The 15,244-nt window shown below is 32.6% G+C and overlaps 1 protein-coding gene across 5 annotated transcripts in view; it reads right to left on the bottom strand.

The window, feature by feature from the left end:
• Positions 1–2,715: 2,715 nt before the first annotated feature.
• The window catches only part of LOC145261277 (alpha-N-acetylglucosaminidase-like), a 120,721-nt gene continuing 108,192 nt past the window's right edge, over positions 2,716–15,244 (bottom strand). For all 5 annotated transcript variants that reach the window (XM_080119754.1, XM_080119756.1, XM_080119752.1 and 2 more), the window contains 6 exons: positions 14,418–14,522; positions 11,422–11,605; positions 10,972–11,015; positions 8,170–8,227; positions 7,041–7,140; positions 2,716–4,429 (listed from right to left, as the gene is read on the bottom strand). In XM_080119754.1, coding sequence (XP_079975880.1) covers positions 4,374–4,429; positions 7,041–7,140; positions 8,170–8,227; positions 10,972–11,015; positions 11,422–11,605; positions 14,418–14,522 — 547 coding nt within the window. In that variant the 3' untranslated portion in view covers positions 2,716–4,373. The remainder of the gene's footprint in view (positions 4,430–7,040; positions 7,141–8,169; positions 8,228–10,971; positions 11,016–11,421; positions 11,606–14,417; positions 14,523–15,244) is intronic.

Here is a 15,244-nt window from a genome sequence, read left to right as displayed (position 1 = left end):
AGAACCGGTGGGTCAACATGATTGTGCCGTACAGGTTGCTCTATCATCAGTTGTATAATATCAGGATGGTTGTAGTGCTATGTTGCACATAGAAAGGGACTCTGCACTCATTTCCAGTGAGATTTCCTGTGGCAACAATCCTGTAGATAAAGATGCTCTACTTGTGTTGTAAGTTTGATCTCATACACATCCAGTTTGTCCAACATCTCTCATCCTAAAACTGAAACTATTAAATAAAATGACAGCCCAAATAAAAAATACAATCAATCCAGACACACAAACAAAAATAATTTTCCTCCTCTCTTGAGGTTTCAATCCACAAATATTAGTGGATTTAATCTAATAAGATATCCAGAAAGTTTGCTAGGAGAAATAATTTTACATCGTCTAAGTTAGTTCTAAGTGAAACTCCACTCCTTTATCCCCTCTAATGACTTTAACATGTCTGGTTATCTCCCATTTTGTTGTAAGGATTCAGACATGTGCACAGACTTGGAGTTTATATACGTAACATCCTCTCCTTGCCTAGGGAATCTATCGAGAATCAGACGAGCAGGCCTTCATGTGCTTTAACCTTGCAACATAGCTTTACCTACTTATATTTTCTCTACCGAGGGAAGGCCTGGCAAAATAAAAGGAAAAAAAGCTCAGTTCATAAAGGCACAGAGGAAGAAAGGGAAGTTTGTTTTGTCTTGTGATAGAAAACAAGTTCTTGCTGTGTATATCTTATGAGGAGGACCCCCCCCTCTCCTTGACGAGAGAATCAGAACTAGAATCAAATGACTAGGCCTTTATTTGCTTTAGACTAAGCCTGCAACATAGTGTTAGCTACTTATAATTTCTCTACCGTCCTCCCTCGACCCAGGACTGTACTCTGATCAACCAAGTCTCTGACAGCATAAATGTAGCACTCTCCCTAGATAGTAGCACGCAAGTACATATATTTGATGACTTAATGTACACCACATTAATTGGCTTGGTTTCTTTACTCACGCAGATGCAGTTGGTAGCATAACACATAGCTTCTCTATATCCCATTCCCTATCACAGACAGTCACATTCCCAACCCATCTCCCAAATTGACAGGATCAGCAAGCCTGACTTTTAGATCTATTTCGTACCACAAGTTGTGTAACAAATGATCATAGTCCACTCAGGAACAATGATCATGCTGTGATACTTGTAGACATCACCCTAAATTCTCGATCTCAAATCAAAACACCACTCAAAACAACAAGGTACTTCAAGAAGCCATCAAGGATCACATAAGAGATGCTCCATTGAGTATCTTTTCTCTTCTTGTGGAACAGTGTGTAAATGAAGCTACTGATTGGTTCAAAGCAACAATTGAAGCACACACTCTATAGATATATAGCAAGCACACCCTCTCCCCAATGGTCCACTTCTACTTGTGCAGTTGCCATTGCTTAAAGGCAACATTCCACAGATTTAGCCAACATAAGTACAAATAGGCAAAAGTTTACAGAAGCTACAAATGATCGTAAGAGTGAAATAGCTGCAGCCAAGAGAAGGCATATCGAAACCACCAGAAAACGCATTGAGTTGCAGAAATTAGGAACTTTTGATTTCTGGAAAATTTATAACAGTGTTGTAAATAATGGTCTACCAATAATTCTTCCACTATCCAATAACAATGAGGTTGCTTGCACTGTGAAAGCTGTTCGCCAAACGTTTCACCTCCAACTTCACTCTCTCCCAAATTTCTCTTTGCTAAGAGAAGCCACACTTGATGATGTAAAAATCACTACTTCTCGTTAAAACATAGAACCTTCCAAGGTATGTGGGCCCAATCTCATTAAATAGAAATTTGTATTTGTAGCTGAATTCTTTTTGGTATGTGTCATCAATTTGTATATGAAAGGAATGGCTGCTTTAAGAACGACAAATTGGACAGGAAGCTGGGTGTTTGACGGTTGTGAGATAAAACATCGAAGCTGAAATTTGTTGTCATGAATTATGGTGGCAGTAAAAAGTTCTGTCAATTTTACTGTCAGGATTTTTAACCAGAGATTGACAGAGAATAATATCTGTCTGTGGATTATGTCAGAAAACACCTGGCCAGAAGAATAACATCCAGCTGTTGATGTAGAGACATGTGCGTGTAATATTGAACACGTTTACATGTGTTAATATGTAAGGACCCAATACATTGTAGACTCCGTAACAAAGGAAACAAAGACAAAAAATAGGAAAGAACTTCAACTCACCATTTCAGGTTTTAACAAAAGACCTTTATTTCTTTCCCTTTTGCAACACATGACTTCTCGTCTCTGCTGTGGCATTACCCACGCGTCTCTAATGTGATCATCGGTCAACACATACACACACGTTCTTCTTTTTATAATTTTTTTTTACCCTAGTCATGACATCACTCGAACACGGCTCGGTCATTTGCATACTGTTGCCATACACATATCCACACTTGGATACATACAGACACACTCGACAAAATACATCCGTTCGTTAAATAAACAGCACGTAACCAGAAAGCATGTTCCATAGGTGTGATTACATTGAGTGCATAGGTGACATTTTATTCGCCTCCTTGACTTTATCTCAACAAACCTACTATGAAAAATCCCACGAGAACATTTTCGACTCTGATCCATGTGAGGGGTAGACAATATTTCTTGTCCCCCAGTGCGGGAAGATACAAGATTATTAAAAACAAAATAAAAGAAACATCAATAGCAATAAGAAGAATAAATTGCTTTTATTTCATGATTCTTGTGTTCAATAAATGTTAAAAAAATTTTTATTACTATTTGCATAATTCAAACTTCTTCTGTCATCTTAAGTGTTATTTTCATAACATTTCGTCTGATGTAACCACCGACCTTCAGGTGCGTCCTGTCGAACTCAGGAATCTGTACGGAATTTAAAACAAGATTTCTTTTTAGTAAATCCATGGGGTAGCTAGCTCTCATTGTGACAGTCAGATCAAAGTGTTAAGTAATAATCAGTTCTGGAGGTTGAAGGTTCAATCCTCAATACAGGTGATATTAAGAATACAATTACAAAGTCATGGCAAAGCATTCTCGTGTAATAAAAGGTTCAAAACTTAATATAACGATTCCAAAATTCGAAAAAACATATCTGAAGAATGTCAGAGGTTACATCGGCTAAAATACTGTGAGATAAACATCCTGAATGAGAACTAGTTTGAATAATTTAAATAATAAAACCTTGATCTCAAAAAATCAGAAACATAACAAAATCCTAATCAACAGTTTAAAGGCTTCCAACTTTTGAACTGTCATGAAATGAACAGATTTGGAAAAAATAATTTTTTTTTTATATTACAATAACAGATTAAAATAGACGACTATTTTATTAGATTTTAATTTGTATGTGATTTTGAAGCCTTTAAACTAGGTTTTCGTCATCTTATTAGCTTTGCCTAAGCCTTTACATTGATTTCACTATTATAGTTGCAACTATAATAGTGAAATTTGGAAAACAAAAAAAGTCGATTTTAAAAGATAAAACAATGGTATCTACTGACTTTGTGTGTCAATTTCGACTAAAAGCAATCATATCTGCTGAATTGGCATGCCAGAAGTACATAGATATTACAGCATTATTTATCATAAAAACCACTGCAATATTTCATCGGGAGGAGCATATGACATAAATAATAAGGGAAGTAATTCATATTTATGATTGTTAATGCACAATTTATTAAAAAAATTGGCAATAGTTTCATGCTATTTACCTCCCCTTGGAACTCTAAAGTGTCTTTTTAGCCAAGCATTTTCATTAATTTTCGTCAATAAAATGTTTTCTTTAATAATTTTATCCACCCTATTGTTTTTCATAATTTTTGGATATATTCATTATTGTAACTTAACAATTAAGTAGAGACCATTGATTTGGCTTGAAATTCAATTTTAAAAATTTTTAATTTTGTTATTATGATGTAATTGCACCAAATTACAAAATAATGGGGAAAGCCGATTTCCTTTCTATGCGTGAAATAGAGTAACTACTCCTCAGACTTTTGAATTTTGCTATTACAGTGTAGCAGTCCCCATGTTTTAATAGAAGAAAAATTATTTATGATATCCTTCTCATTTTATTCAACTTGTTTATTAATTCACAAGAATTTGAAATTTGAAATCAATTTTTGGACCATTAAACTTTTGAGAAGAGGTTTGAATTAAAGATGAAAAAAATTAAAATTAAGTATTAGATGTTTTATAGATGTTTTATAGATGTTTTAACAAAATTGGGAAATATGAAGCCTTCAAAGGCATCTGTTGTATGACAGAAGTAAACGTTTTTTTTGGTTTTTAATTGGAACGGATTATTGATTGGTTTTATTTTTTGGCATGTTTTCCTGTATCCATCAGTTATGACAATGGACGGTATTTCATATACATTTCTACTGCCAGCAATTTTGAATCACCTGAAATAAATAGAAAAATAAATTAGCAGAACATGAGAAAAGTTCGAATTATTATCTTAACAAAAACAGATTTTCTTTTCATGACAAGTGTTTAACTGTACGGAAATAAGTAAAAGCTAACGTGAATTAAGATTAAAGTTAAGGTGTTATTGAGGACCCTCACCCCTTTTAAAAAACCTTGTTAAACTTTGTGACATATTTACATTCTATGGAGGTCAGGCGTGAACGAACACCCAATAATTTTATTATACCATATTTCTCCAAACTGAAACATAATTATCAAAGTATACTTGCGCAAATAGATATGAAAAGTCTTTGTTAAAGTTTGTGCCATATTTCAATGGAGTACAGGTGCGAACGCAGACCCCAGAATTTTATTATACCATCCCTATTTAAGTTGAAACATACTTATCAAAGTATTCTTATGTACATCTATATAAAAAACCCTTGTAAACGTTTTTTTTTTCATTTTTTATTTCCATACTTTGAGGGCCAGGCGTGAATGCAGACCCCAGAATTTTTATGAACCACAGTTCTGACAGATCAAACATACCCATTCCTGATCCTTGATACATCTTCTATCATTATATGCAATCTTTTTTTTTTTAAATAGTCAACCATATAGGAGCCTATTCGTGACCCGACACACACACACACACACACACACACACACAATAGCTGCTATCCTGCCTTGACAGAGTACAAAATAGACTTTGTGGCTTAGTGGGGGATGCCCTTTTCTCTACCCTGCAACCTCTCTCCCACAGAAGAGACGTTGTGAGCCTATCTTTGTTTTATCGTTATTTCCATGGCACGTACTCGTCTGAACTCCAATCTCTGGTCCCCCCTCGCCAATCTTTCACAAAAAACACCCGTCTAGCTGAATCCACTGTGAAAAATTTCCCCCACTCTATATCTGTGCCTAAATCAAAACGTGGATTCCATGAACAAAGCTTCTTTCTTAGAACTGCACGCCTGTGGAACTCTGTTCCGTCTGCCTGCTTCCCACCTGACTACAACTTGGATGTCTTCAAGTCCAACGTTAACAAATTCCTAATGAACCGCCCCCTTAAGTAAACACTTCATCAAATCTCCACACTAACGTAATGTACTTGCAATAACCCTTATCTCTGAGTGGCTTCCGGGCCTTGATAAGTGGTGACCACTGTGTAAAAAAAAAAAAAAAAAAAAAAAAAATGACAAGTGTTTAACTGAACTCCAATCTATGGCCCATCCCTTGCCAAACTTTCACAAAAACATTCTACTAGCTACAACCACTATAAACGATTTTCTCCACTCTCTATCTGTGCCTGAATCTAAACGCAGATTCCATGAACAAAGCTTCTTTCCCAGAACTGCCTGCCTGTGGAACATGTTTCCGCTGCCCTGCTCCCCAGGTGAATACAACATGGTAGCCTTCAAATCTAATGTAAACAAGTTCTTAAATAAATAATCAAATTCTACCCAATTTATACCATTAACGATTACTACACTACTACGTTGCATTCATTAATCATAATCCTCAAGTGGCCTTCGAGCCTTGATAAGTGGTGATTCCCAAGTAAAAAAAAAAAAAAAAATGCATCCATTCAATTTGTGAATCAAACAAATAAAATTCTATTTCAATTTGAAGTGTGACAGACCAAAGAAGGAAGTTTTACGATAACATGGATTCTATTTTTATGCCAGACATGCACAAACAACAAAGACTGTTTTCTTTATTTATAACTTGACAATTGAAATCATACAAATGAGAAAATAAGAATGAAAATGATGATTGAATGAGGTTCAAGGCGAGGAGAAGGAGTATTCATTCTCTGGCAACACCAAGTATACCTGCTAGTGTATGTATTTATGTATTAGTCTTCGGACGATTAATCGGAATCGGAAAAATTGGAGCTTTTTGGGGTAACAGAATCGGTATTGAAAAAATTTTAGTCTATTTTCCAATGCCAATATCAATTCTTTAAATTATCTTTTTTATTTGATTTTGGTTTAAGAAACACCTCCCACTGCTTGTAGTAATAATAAAATAATAAATATTTATCGATTTAAACTTCCAGTAAAAGTCTCTATACCATCCCCTCATAAGGGTGTTTTTATGTTTGAGAAAATATAGGAACATTTAAGATGTGTTTTTACAGTAATCGGGACAAAATAGCACTTTTATAGTTTAATATTTAAAGATTTATAAGGAATCAGAATTGGTAATTGTATCGGCATTGAGAATTTAGTATGGAATCAGTAATTGTATCGGAATCGGGAAAATATTGGAATCATCCCATCACTAATATATTCTGTGCAGTTTTGGGAGGTCCACCCTCCCAGGTTGTGCCTTCTCTCTTTGAGTTTATTGCTAATCACCTGAGGCGCCCTTACCGGGGAATTCCGACGAGGTTGCCCAGGCACTTTTTGCAGGTCAGAGTGCCCCTCTTTAGGGGGCGCTAACTTCTCAATCCCACTTTCTGACTCTAGTGTCACAGTTCTTGCAGTGAGAGAGAACTAAAATATCGATTAGAATAAAAATAGGATTTATATAAGTAACAAGGGAGGTAACTCTAAACTGTAATTATCTCCCTTTACCTTGCGACTCATTAGTGTAGCCACTTACCTCTGGGTCGAGTCGAAAAAAGAGATCGGTCAAAGGTAAAAGGTTGTTCAACTTCATTGAAAACTCTTTCATTAAATTTGCTTTGATTGAATGGAACATTCTGGAAAGAAAAATATGAAGAATTGTCTTTGAAAAATATCGATTTGAAATTTTTTTAAAAGTTTTCTTTTCTTAAAATATATTTTTGTAATATTAATTAAATTTATTAAAAACGAACATGGTCAACGGGCATTGCCTGGGAGCATGGACAACAAAATAAAAAGTTAAAGATTGTACTATTTGGATTATTCGGACTGCTGTTTTTATTTTGAGTGTTATTTTTACAATATATACATATGTATATGTAACTGTTTGTATTGTAGTGATAAGTAGTCAGAGTGTACATCGAAAAGAAAAAAAAGAATACGTTTAAGGATCTCAAAATTCATACTAGAACTTTCCGCACAGACGAAATAAAGTACTTGGTAAAATTCAGTTCTAAGCGACACTCTTCTGAAGGTTGAAGGTTCAATTCTCAGTGTGAACAACACTAAGAATACAACTTTGAATTGATTAAGATTTGTAACCTGGCTGACAGAACAAGAACATACTACTCCTGTTGATTAAATAAAGGGTTCTGTTTTAAAATTCTGTGCAGATTCCTTAGTTCGAGAGAAAAGTTCCAGAGTTCAACAAAAATATACTTGCAGAAGGTCAGAGGTTACATTGTGAAAATAATGTATAAAATGAGAACAATAGTCCGAATAATACAAATTACCAATCCTCATCTAAAAACTTCATTAACACAAGAGTGTATAACATGTTTCTTTTAAAACCTTTTTACTCTCTCGATTCCATCCCTTTATCCTTCCACTGCCCACGTCATCCCCACCCCTCTTGGTTTCTTTGGCAACTGGGAAAAAGAAACATCTGTTCTGATACTATAGTTAATCCTTTCTCTCCTCAGCCATTGAAACAAAATCTTTCTAGACTGAAAAATTTTTTATTTTTTGTCTGATTCCAAAGTGAACGCTTTGGGATATTTAGATTTTCTCCACAAATTAAAAATCAACCTTGTGCCTAACTCTGAAAAACTCTAAAAATAAAAAAATTTTAAAAAAAAAAACAAAGTTATAAAACTAAAACTCACATCACGCAGGGCATCCTGTAGCATGTCAGTGAATAACGACCATCTTGCACCGTAATAACTGAAAACAAAAAGAAAAGATTTAGAAATTATCACCAAATGATATATGTTACATGGAAATCATATAGGCTTTATGAAATTAAGATTATTTAATTGTGATAATGAAAAAAAAACAAAAAAGTTTGGTTATCTGTTCATAAAAAATATGAATTTGCAATTCATATAAAAAATATGAATTTGCACTCTGTGTAAAAATAAAATATATAAATTTGCAACCTATGTAAAAAAATATAATTTTGCAAACTGTGAAATCAATATCAATGAAATCAATGAATATAATGATGAAAGTTTTCCTTTTTTAATTCAGTTTTCACCCCAAACAAAGCACAATGACACTTTGAAGTAGGGGGCTACTATCAAGGACATAATTTGTGGGGGCATTATGAAGGGAGATGAGTAGCAAGATGTTTGTTCACATTACACTTGAACTTTTACAAATGGGTAAAACTCGAAATTTTATGCAAATATTTAAAATTTTATTGATTGAATTTGATCAAAATTCGTCAAAGGTTAAGATTAGTTTTGTTTTTTTTAATGGAAATCGCTTCAGATAAAGCATGAAGCCACTTGATGTAATGAGCGAAAAAAAAAATAGTACTTTAAGATTAAAAACTTGCCAATGTTAGATGGAATAAATTCTGACCAAAAAAACAGTAATTCTTCCCCCTTTGTCAGAAACATCACTCATGGAATATGAGGAGTAAAGATTAAAATAAGTGACAATTACGAAACTGCAAAAAGTAAATCCAAGTTCCACTTTCTATTATATAAGATTCACAATCAATGACAAAATTCCTAACCGCTAAAGGAATATGTCTAAAATAAAAACCATGGAATTGTCAATAAAATTTGCCACAATTTCTGCAATCCAGTAAAAATTAAACTTCAGTCAACCATGCGCTTACTTGGCCACCAGGTTTTTTTTTCTGCTTGGGTGTTAGGGTTAGGGTTATCAATGCCTGAAGGCCACTCGAGGATAAGGGTTAATGAATGCGTAGTGGAGTCGGGAAGGTGAAAGTAGGAAAACACGACTGGTGAGAATACGAAGAACATTTATATCCAGAACAGGGTTAGTGATACAGGAAGATTAGTAAGTCCGTGGGGAGTCGTCTCTGTACGACATCCAGATAGCTCTCATTGAGCGATCTATACTTGCTGCTTATATGGCTAATGGATGAGTCCATCTTAGTGATTATAAGGGTGTGTATGTCCCCACAACAGAATGTAAGGTGGTAGTTTCGTTAGATTTGATTTGAAGGTTACCATGTTGTATTCAACTGAAAAGCAGAAATAATAATCTATAATCTTTTTTCTCCTAAATCCACCAAAAATTGTGATTTATGGTTATTAAGAAAATTCAAGTACCCTTGGCGCAGTGGTTAGAGTATTTGGAAAAATTAATTTGTAAAAGTGATGTTCTCCTGAAGGTTGAAAGTTCAATTCTCAGTGTGGGCGACTGAAAAATACAATTGCAAATTACTTAGGACCTCTATCTAGACATGCCTGACAAAATGAGAGGACACTACCATGAAGTAAATAAAGGGTTCGATTCGAAATTCCCTCCCAATTCTCAAGTTTGACAGAAACATTCTGGAATTCAACAAGATACACCTGAAGAAGGTCGGTGGTTACACTGACCAAAACATTGTAAAAATAACACACTAGATGAGAACAATAATCTGAATTTTCCAAATAATATGTCTTCATCTCAAAAATTTAGAAACGTAAGATAATTCAAAAAATCCTCTTTCATTTTATCATCTTATTTCCGTTAGTCAAAATTTTGACATTTTCTGAATACCTGTCTCTAAGCTTAGCAGTCTTAAAAACTGATTGCATTCAAATTCCATCGTCTAACATCCTCATTAATGATTTGCATCTAAATTTTCTAAGGTCGTCCAACTTCCCTCAAGCCTTCCACCTCAAGATCTCTGCAGTTTCTTATCCCAGAGTCATTTTTCTCAATATAGCCAAACCAACATTACTTGCGAAAAGAAAATGGCAATTTTTTACAATTTATAAAATTTCCATTTTTTTGTTTTTGTTTTTGTTTTTGTTTTTTTTTCACAAAATTTATCAAAATTTTTGTGAAATTTACATAAGTTTGTGTTTCGGTGAAATTAGAAAAACTCTCATTTGCCTCCTCGTACATCATTTTTTTTTTTTTTACCTGGGGGTCACCACTTATCAAGGCCCGAAGGCCACTCAGGGATAAGGGTTATTGCATCTACAGTAATCAATGAGATAGTATTGTAGTAATTATTAGTATTGGGGGTTTTGATAGAGTGTCTTACATCATATTCTAAAAATGACTTTCAAATGATAACAAAATTCATTCTTTTTCCAAATGACTTAAAATCGATTCGTTACTTGTTTTTTCAGGGTTTTTTAACTTCATATCCACAAAAATTTTCCGATCAATTTTTTTTAATTATTCAAATAATCGTGATCGTAGAGAAACCACATGTTTGTTGAAATTATTATTTGATATTTATTTGTTTTTTTTTTTCATTATTTTTTTATTTTGTTATTTTTATACTTTGTTTTATACATTTTAATTTTATTTTAGACGTTTAATTTTATTTTATATTTTATTATTTTTTATTTTGTTATAGTTATTTTTATATTTTATTTTATATTTTAATTTTATTTTAGACATTTTATTATTATTTTGTTATTATTTATTAATCATTAATTGTGTGCAAAAAAATTCATTTTCAAGTTTAATAAAACAAAAGTCCTTACTGTTTAACAAGTCCAGCCCATTGTTTGCTTGCATAATCAGCAATCTGAAAAAAAAATAAAACAAAATCAATAAATGTCAGGTTGAAAAGTTTAGAGTGTGACAGACAATTATCTAATTTAAAAATTGACTAATATCATATATATATATATATATATATATATATATATATATATATATATATAGTAGAATCCCGGGATAAAGTGGCCCTAGGATATGTTTTTTTTTTCAGGTTACAATGTGGAATATGATGTTTTTTCAGCCGCTGGTTACAGTATTTGCCCCGCCTTACGGTGTTATTTATAATATTATTTGATTATATACATGTATATTATATACTGTACAGTATTTTGTTATTAATTCAATTATATAGTACTTACATCTGAAGTGGGGGGGGTAAATTAATGTGCTCATATTTGAGGTGGTATGAGGGGGTCAATTAATGTACTTACTTCTCCATTTGGTCCCCACAATGTAATTTGGTTACGGGCGTTGTACTCATAGAGTTTCTTTTCGTGGTCTGTGTATCCAAGACTCTTGGCTGCTTCTAACCAATTTCCCAACAAAAAGTGCTTATCAGAAGCCAACAACATGTCCAGATCCATTAGCATTTCATTTAAGGCTTTACTTGCTGTCCTGAAAATTACAATAATCAAAAAATATTACAGAATCTTTCTTTTTTTTTTGATAAAAAATATTAGACTTTAAAAATTCATCATTCTGCTGAGAAAAGCAACTCCATTTTACGAAGAGATTTGTTTATATTTTCAGAGAATTTAAGACGCTAAAACCAACATAAATTCAAGGAACCGTAAGAAAAACAAAGATGATTTTTTTTTTTTAGACAAAACCATAACATCTTATGTTTTAATAAAAAAAAGTATTGTGTTCCAGTTTTCTTTAATAAAAGATTCCTTTTCTTTTGTATAGTTTTCATTTTAAAAAAATAAAAAAAATAAAAATAAAAAAAGCAGTCGCAGCTTGATTTTCTTGTAATTCTTTGAAGTTGCATTGGCTTTAACGTCCTGAATTCTCATATGAAAAAAAAATGAACGACTCATTTAGTAAAGTGGAGTTATCTCCCTCAGACTAATGACGAATTCTCAAAGAGCCCTTAAAAATGTCATAATTATATAAAAAAAAAAAAAAAATGATAAAACTGATTTTTACAAAACATTTTTTATCCCAGTGAGTTATCTCCTTTGTATCATCTTGATTTTTTTTTTTTTTTAATGAATTAGGGTTTTTGGTTGTTTTGTTTTACGGCATATCAACCATTTTCAGCTTATTTAATGTTTATTCCAGTAATTTTTTAGTAATAGTTGTTATGCTTCAAGTTCTTTATATATTCAAGCATTTATTCATGTTTGGTTTGGTTGTTCTAAAGAGAAAAATTATTACAGTTCTGATTTTTTTAGATGAGGGCTGATTATATCACTTGTATTGACCGGACTATTCTTGAGTGTTATTTGTGCAACATTTTAGTCCGTGTAGCCTTCGACGTTTGTCAGGCATGTTCACCCGTTATCTTAGAAAGAAAGATAACGACCAACATGCCTGACAAAGGTCGAAAGCTACACTGACTGAAACGTTGCACAAATAAAACTCAAGATGGGAACAATAGTCCGATCAAAATATAGGAAAAATGTCCGTATTGTATTCATCGAACTACTGTTCTCATCTTGAGTGTAATTTTCACACTATTTCTGTCGATGTAACCTCTGACCTTCTTCAGGTGTATCTTGTTGAACTTGGAAATGTTTCTGTTGAACTCAGGAATTTGGGCGGAATTTCGAATGGAACCAATTATTTATTTCACAGGTGTAACGTGCTCTTGTTCCGTCAGCCATGACTGGATAGAGGTCCTAAGAAATTTGCAATTGTATTTTTCGATCGCCCACACTGAGGATTGAACCTTCAACCTTCAGAAGAATATCACTTTTTATAATTGATTTTTGCAAGTACTCTAACAACTACTTCACGGGTTCTTGTGTGAAAATTACATTCAAGATGAGAACGGTAGTCCAATGAATCCAAGCAATACAAATAACCAATCCTCCTCGAAAACCCTAACCCTAACCCGTCAGGAAAATTGTTGCTTGGTTTTTGCCTTTACACAACATGATTGAGTTTTGCAAAGACAAAGGAAAAAAATGTAAACATTAATGTTTGCTGCATTTTAAGTCAGGAAACCGATATCTTCAGGCAATCTGATCTGATTGCACCAGTTTGAGGTATATTTTCTTTATACAGGATAGGGGCCACATTTTTTATCTCCTTACATAAAGAAATTTTTGAAAGAAAAAACAAATAGAGATGCTTTTTAACACAAGAACAAAGAAAAAACAAAACAAAACTTAAAAGAAATCAAAGTAAATAAATTTAAAATGCTGTTAAATTGAATTTATGTTTAAAGTTTTCCAATATTAATTCTATTCTTAAGAAAATTTGACATAATTAATATTGGGAAATTTGCTAAATTTTGCCCGACTAGCAAAAGATATGCACCCCTCTGATTATTATTTTTTTAGTATATAGAACCAACGAACATATACTACACTGCCCTCCCAAAGGAAGAGGTAATGCCTGGAAAGCATATTTGGAAGAATGGACAAAAATATTTTGATTGTGACTTAAGCGCCATAAAAGTTTTGTCAGGTTGGGTAAAAATGAATTCTCTAAACAGAACAGTTTTTCACTATTTTTATGTCTGCTTTACAAAGATTAAAATTAGGATATAATTATTCTGAATCTTTATGTCTCGAATCCTTATTTAAAATCTGGATCAAAATCCATTACATGATCTTGATTCTAGAAAATGTCTAAAATTTAAAGCTTAAACTTAAGGGGTCTTAAGAAGGAATCGGAATTCAAGAAATCTTGTTTAATTTATCTCACATGATTAAGGATGAAATTTCATGTAAATCTGAACTAATTTTTTAAATTTGTATACACATTAAAACTTAATTAATGCAAATCTGAAATATTTGAATTTTCAAATGTTGTGTCTACATAAAATACTCAAAATAAAAAAAATTGTCAAATCATCAAATTATTTACAATTTGAATAATTATAACAATGAAGAATGGTTCGATTTATTTACAATATAAATCATCAAATTTATATGTTTTTATTTACAGAAATTATTTTTAACACTAAACACCTAAGCAAAACAGACTAGAGCATTCCTTGGTTAAATTGTGTATTATTCTATCTTTGTTATAAAATTTTCTTGGTATTCTAATTTTATATTAGAGATTGAGGAACACATGATTTTTTATCTAAAATAGGAAGAGGTAATGCCTGGAAAGCATATTTGGAAGAATGGAAAAAAAATATTTTGATTGTGACTTAAGCGCCATAAAAGTTTTGTCATTCCCATTAGAACAATAACATTAAACTTCATTGAACAATCCAACATTAAGTTGAATCCAGAAAATTACTTACTGAAGAAGAACAGGATTCTTTTGTTTATAGGCATTAATTATGGTTTTGTAATATTTGTAGATCAAAATCTCCAGGCAATTGCGTGTGACATCAACCAGGTCATATCTGTAAAAAAAAACAATTTTTAAAAAATTATTATTTCGTAAATTTTTTCGACTAAATTCGGAGTGAAGCATATTTTCTGGGAGCAAGGGGGGTTTGTAATGGCTTAAATGAGTGAAATTGAGACAATGGATTGGATGGAATTACCACAGCTGATGAAGGGAAGAGCCTATCAGGCATTTTTATGCGGCATGATGATATATCGATATGAAACGTGGTCAGTAAGGGTTGCGGGAATATGTTTCGTAAAGAGAAATGATATGAAAAATGTAAATTTTAAAGAAAGGCTTAGATCTGATGAGTACAGGAAAATGTGTACAGAATAGGAGACTTTGAAAAAAATGGATGAATTCTTGGTTTGGTAGAATGGCTTCTTTTTACTTGATTGTTATTTAGATGTTTTCGATTAAATTCAGAAAAAGTATATTTTCTGTGAGCGAGAGAGATTTGTAATAATTTTTGGTTGATGTTACCACAGTCGACCAAGGGAAGAACATATCAAGCATATTTATGCAGTTTGATGATGTATGGAAGTGACTCGGCCAATAACGGTTGAGGACATGTATTGCATGAGAGAAATGATATGAAAATCTGAGTCTTAAAGACAAGCTTAGATCTGATGAACCTCACAGTACAAACAGTACAGAGAAATGCGTACAGAAGAGGAGACTTTGATGACATAGCAACATTTAAAAAAATGGATAAATTCATGGGTTAGTAGATAT

This window comes from Euprymna scolopes, chromosome 37 (assembly GCF_053919585.1).
Source record: "Euprymna scolopes isolate OS-2025 chromosome 37, ASM5391958v1, whole genome shotgun sequence".
Classification (NCBI taxonomy): Eukaryota; Metazoa; Mollusca; class Cephalopoda; order Sepiida; family Sepiolidae; genus Euprymna; species Euprymna scolopes.
Note: the sequence above shows the minus strand (reverse complement) of the source record. Positions and strands in the feature narration are given on the sequence as shown.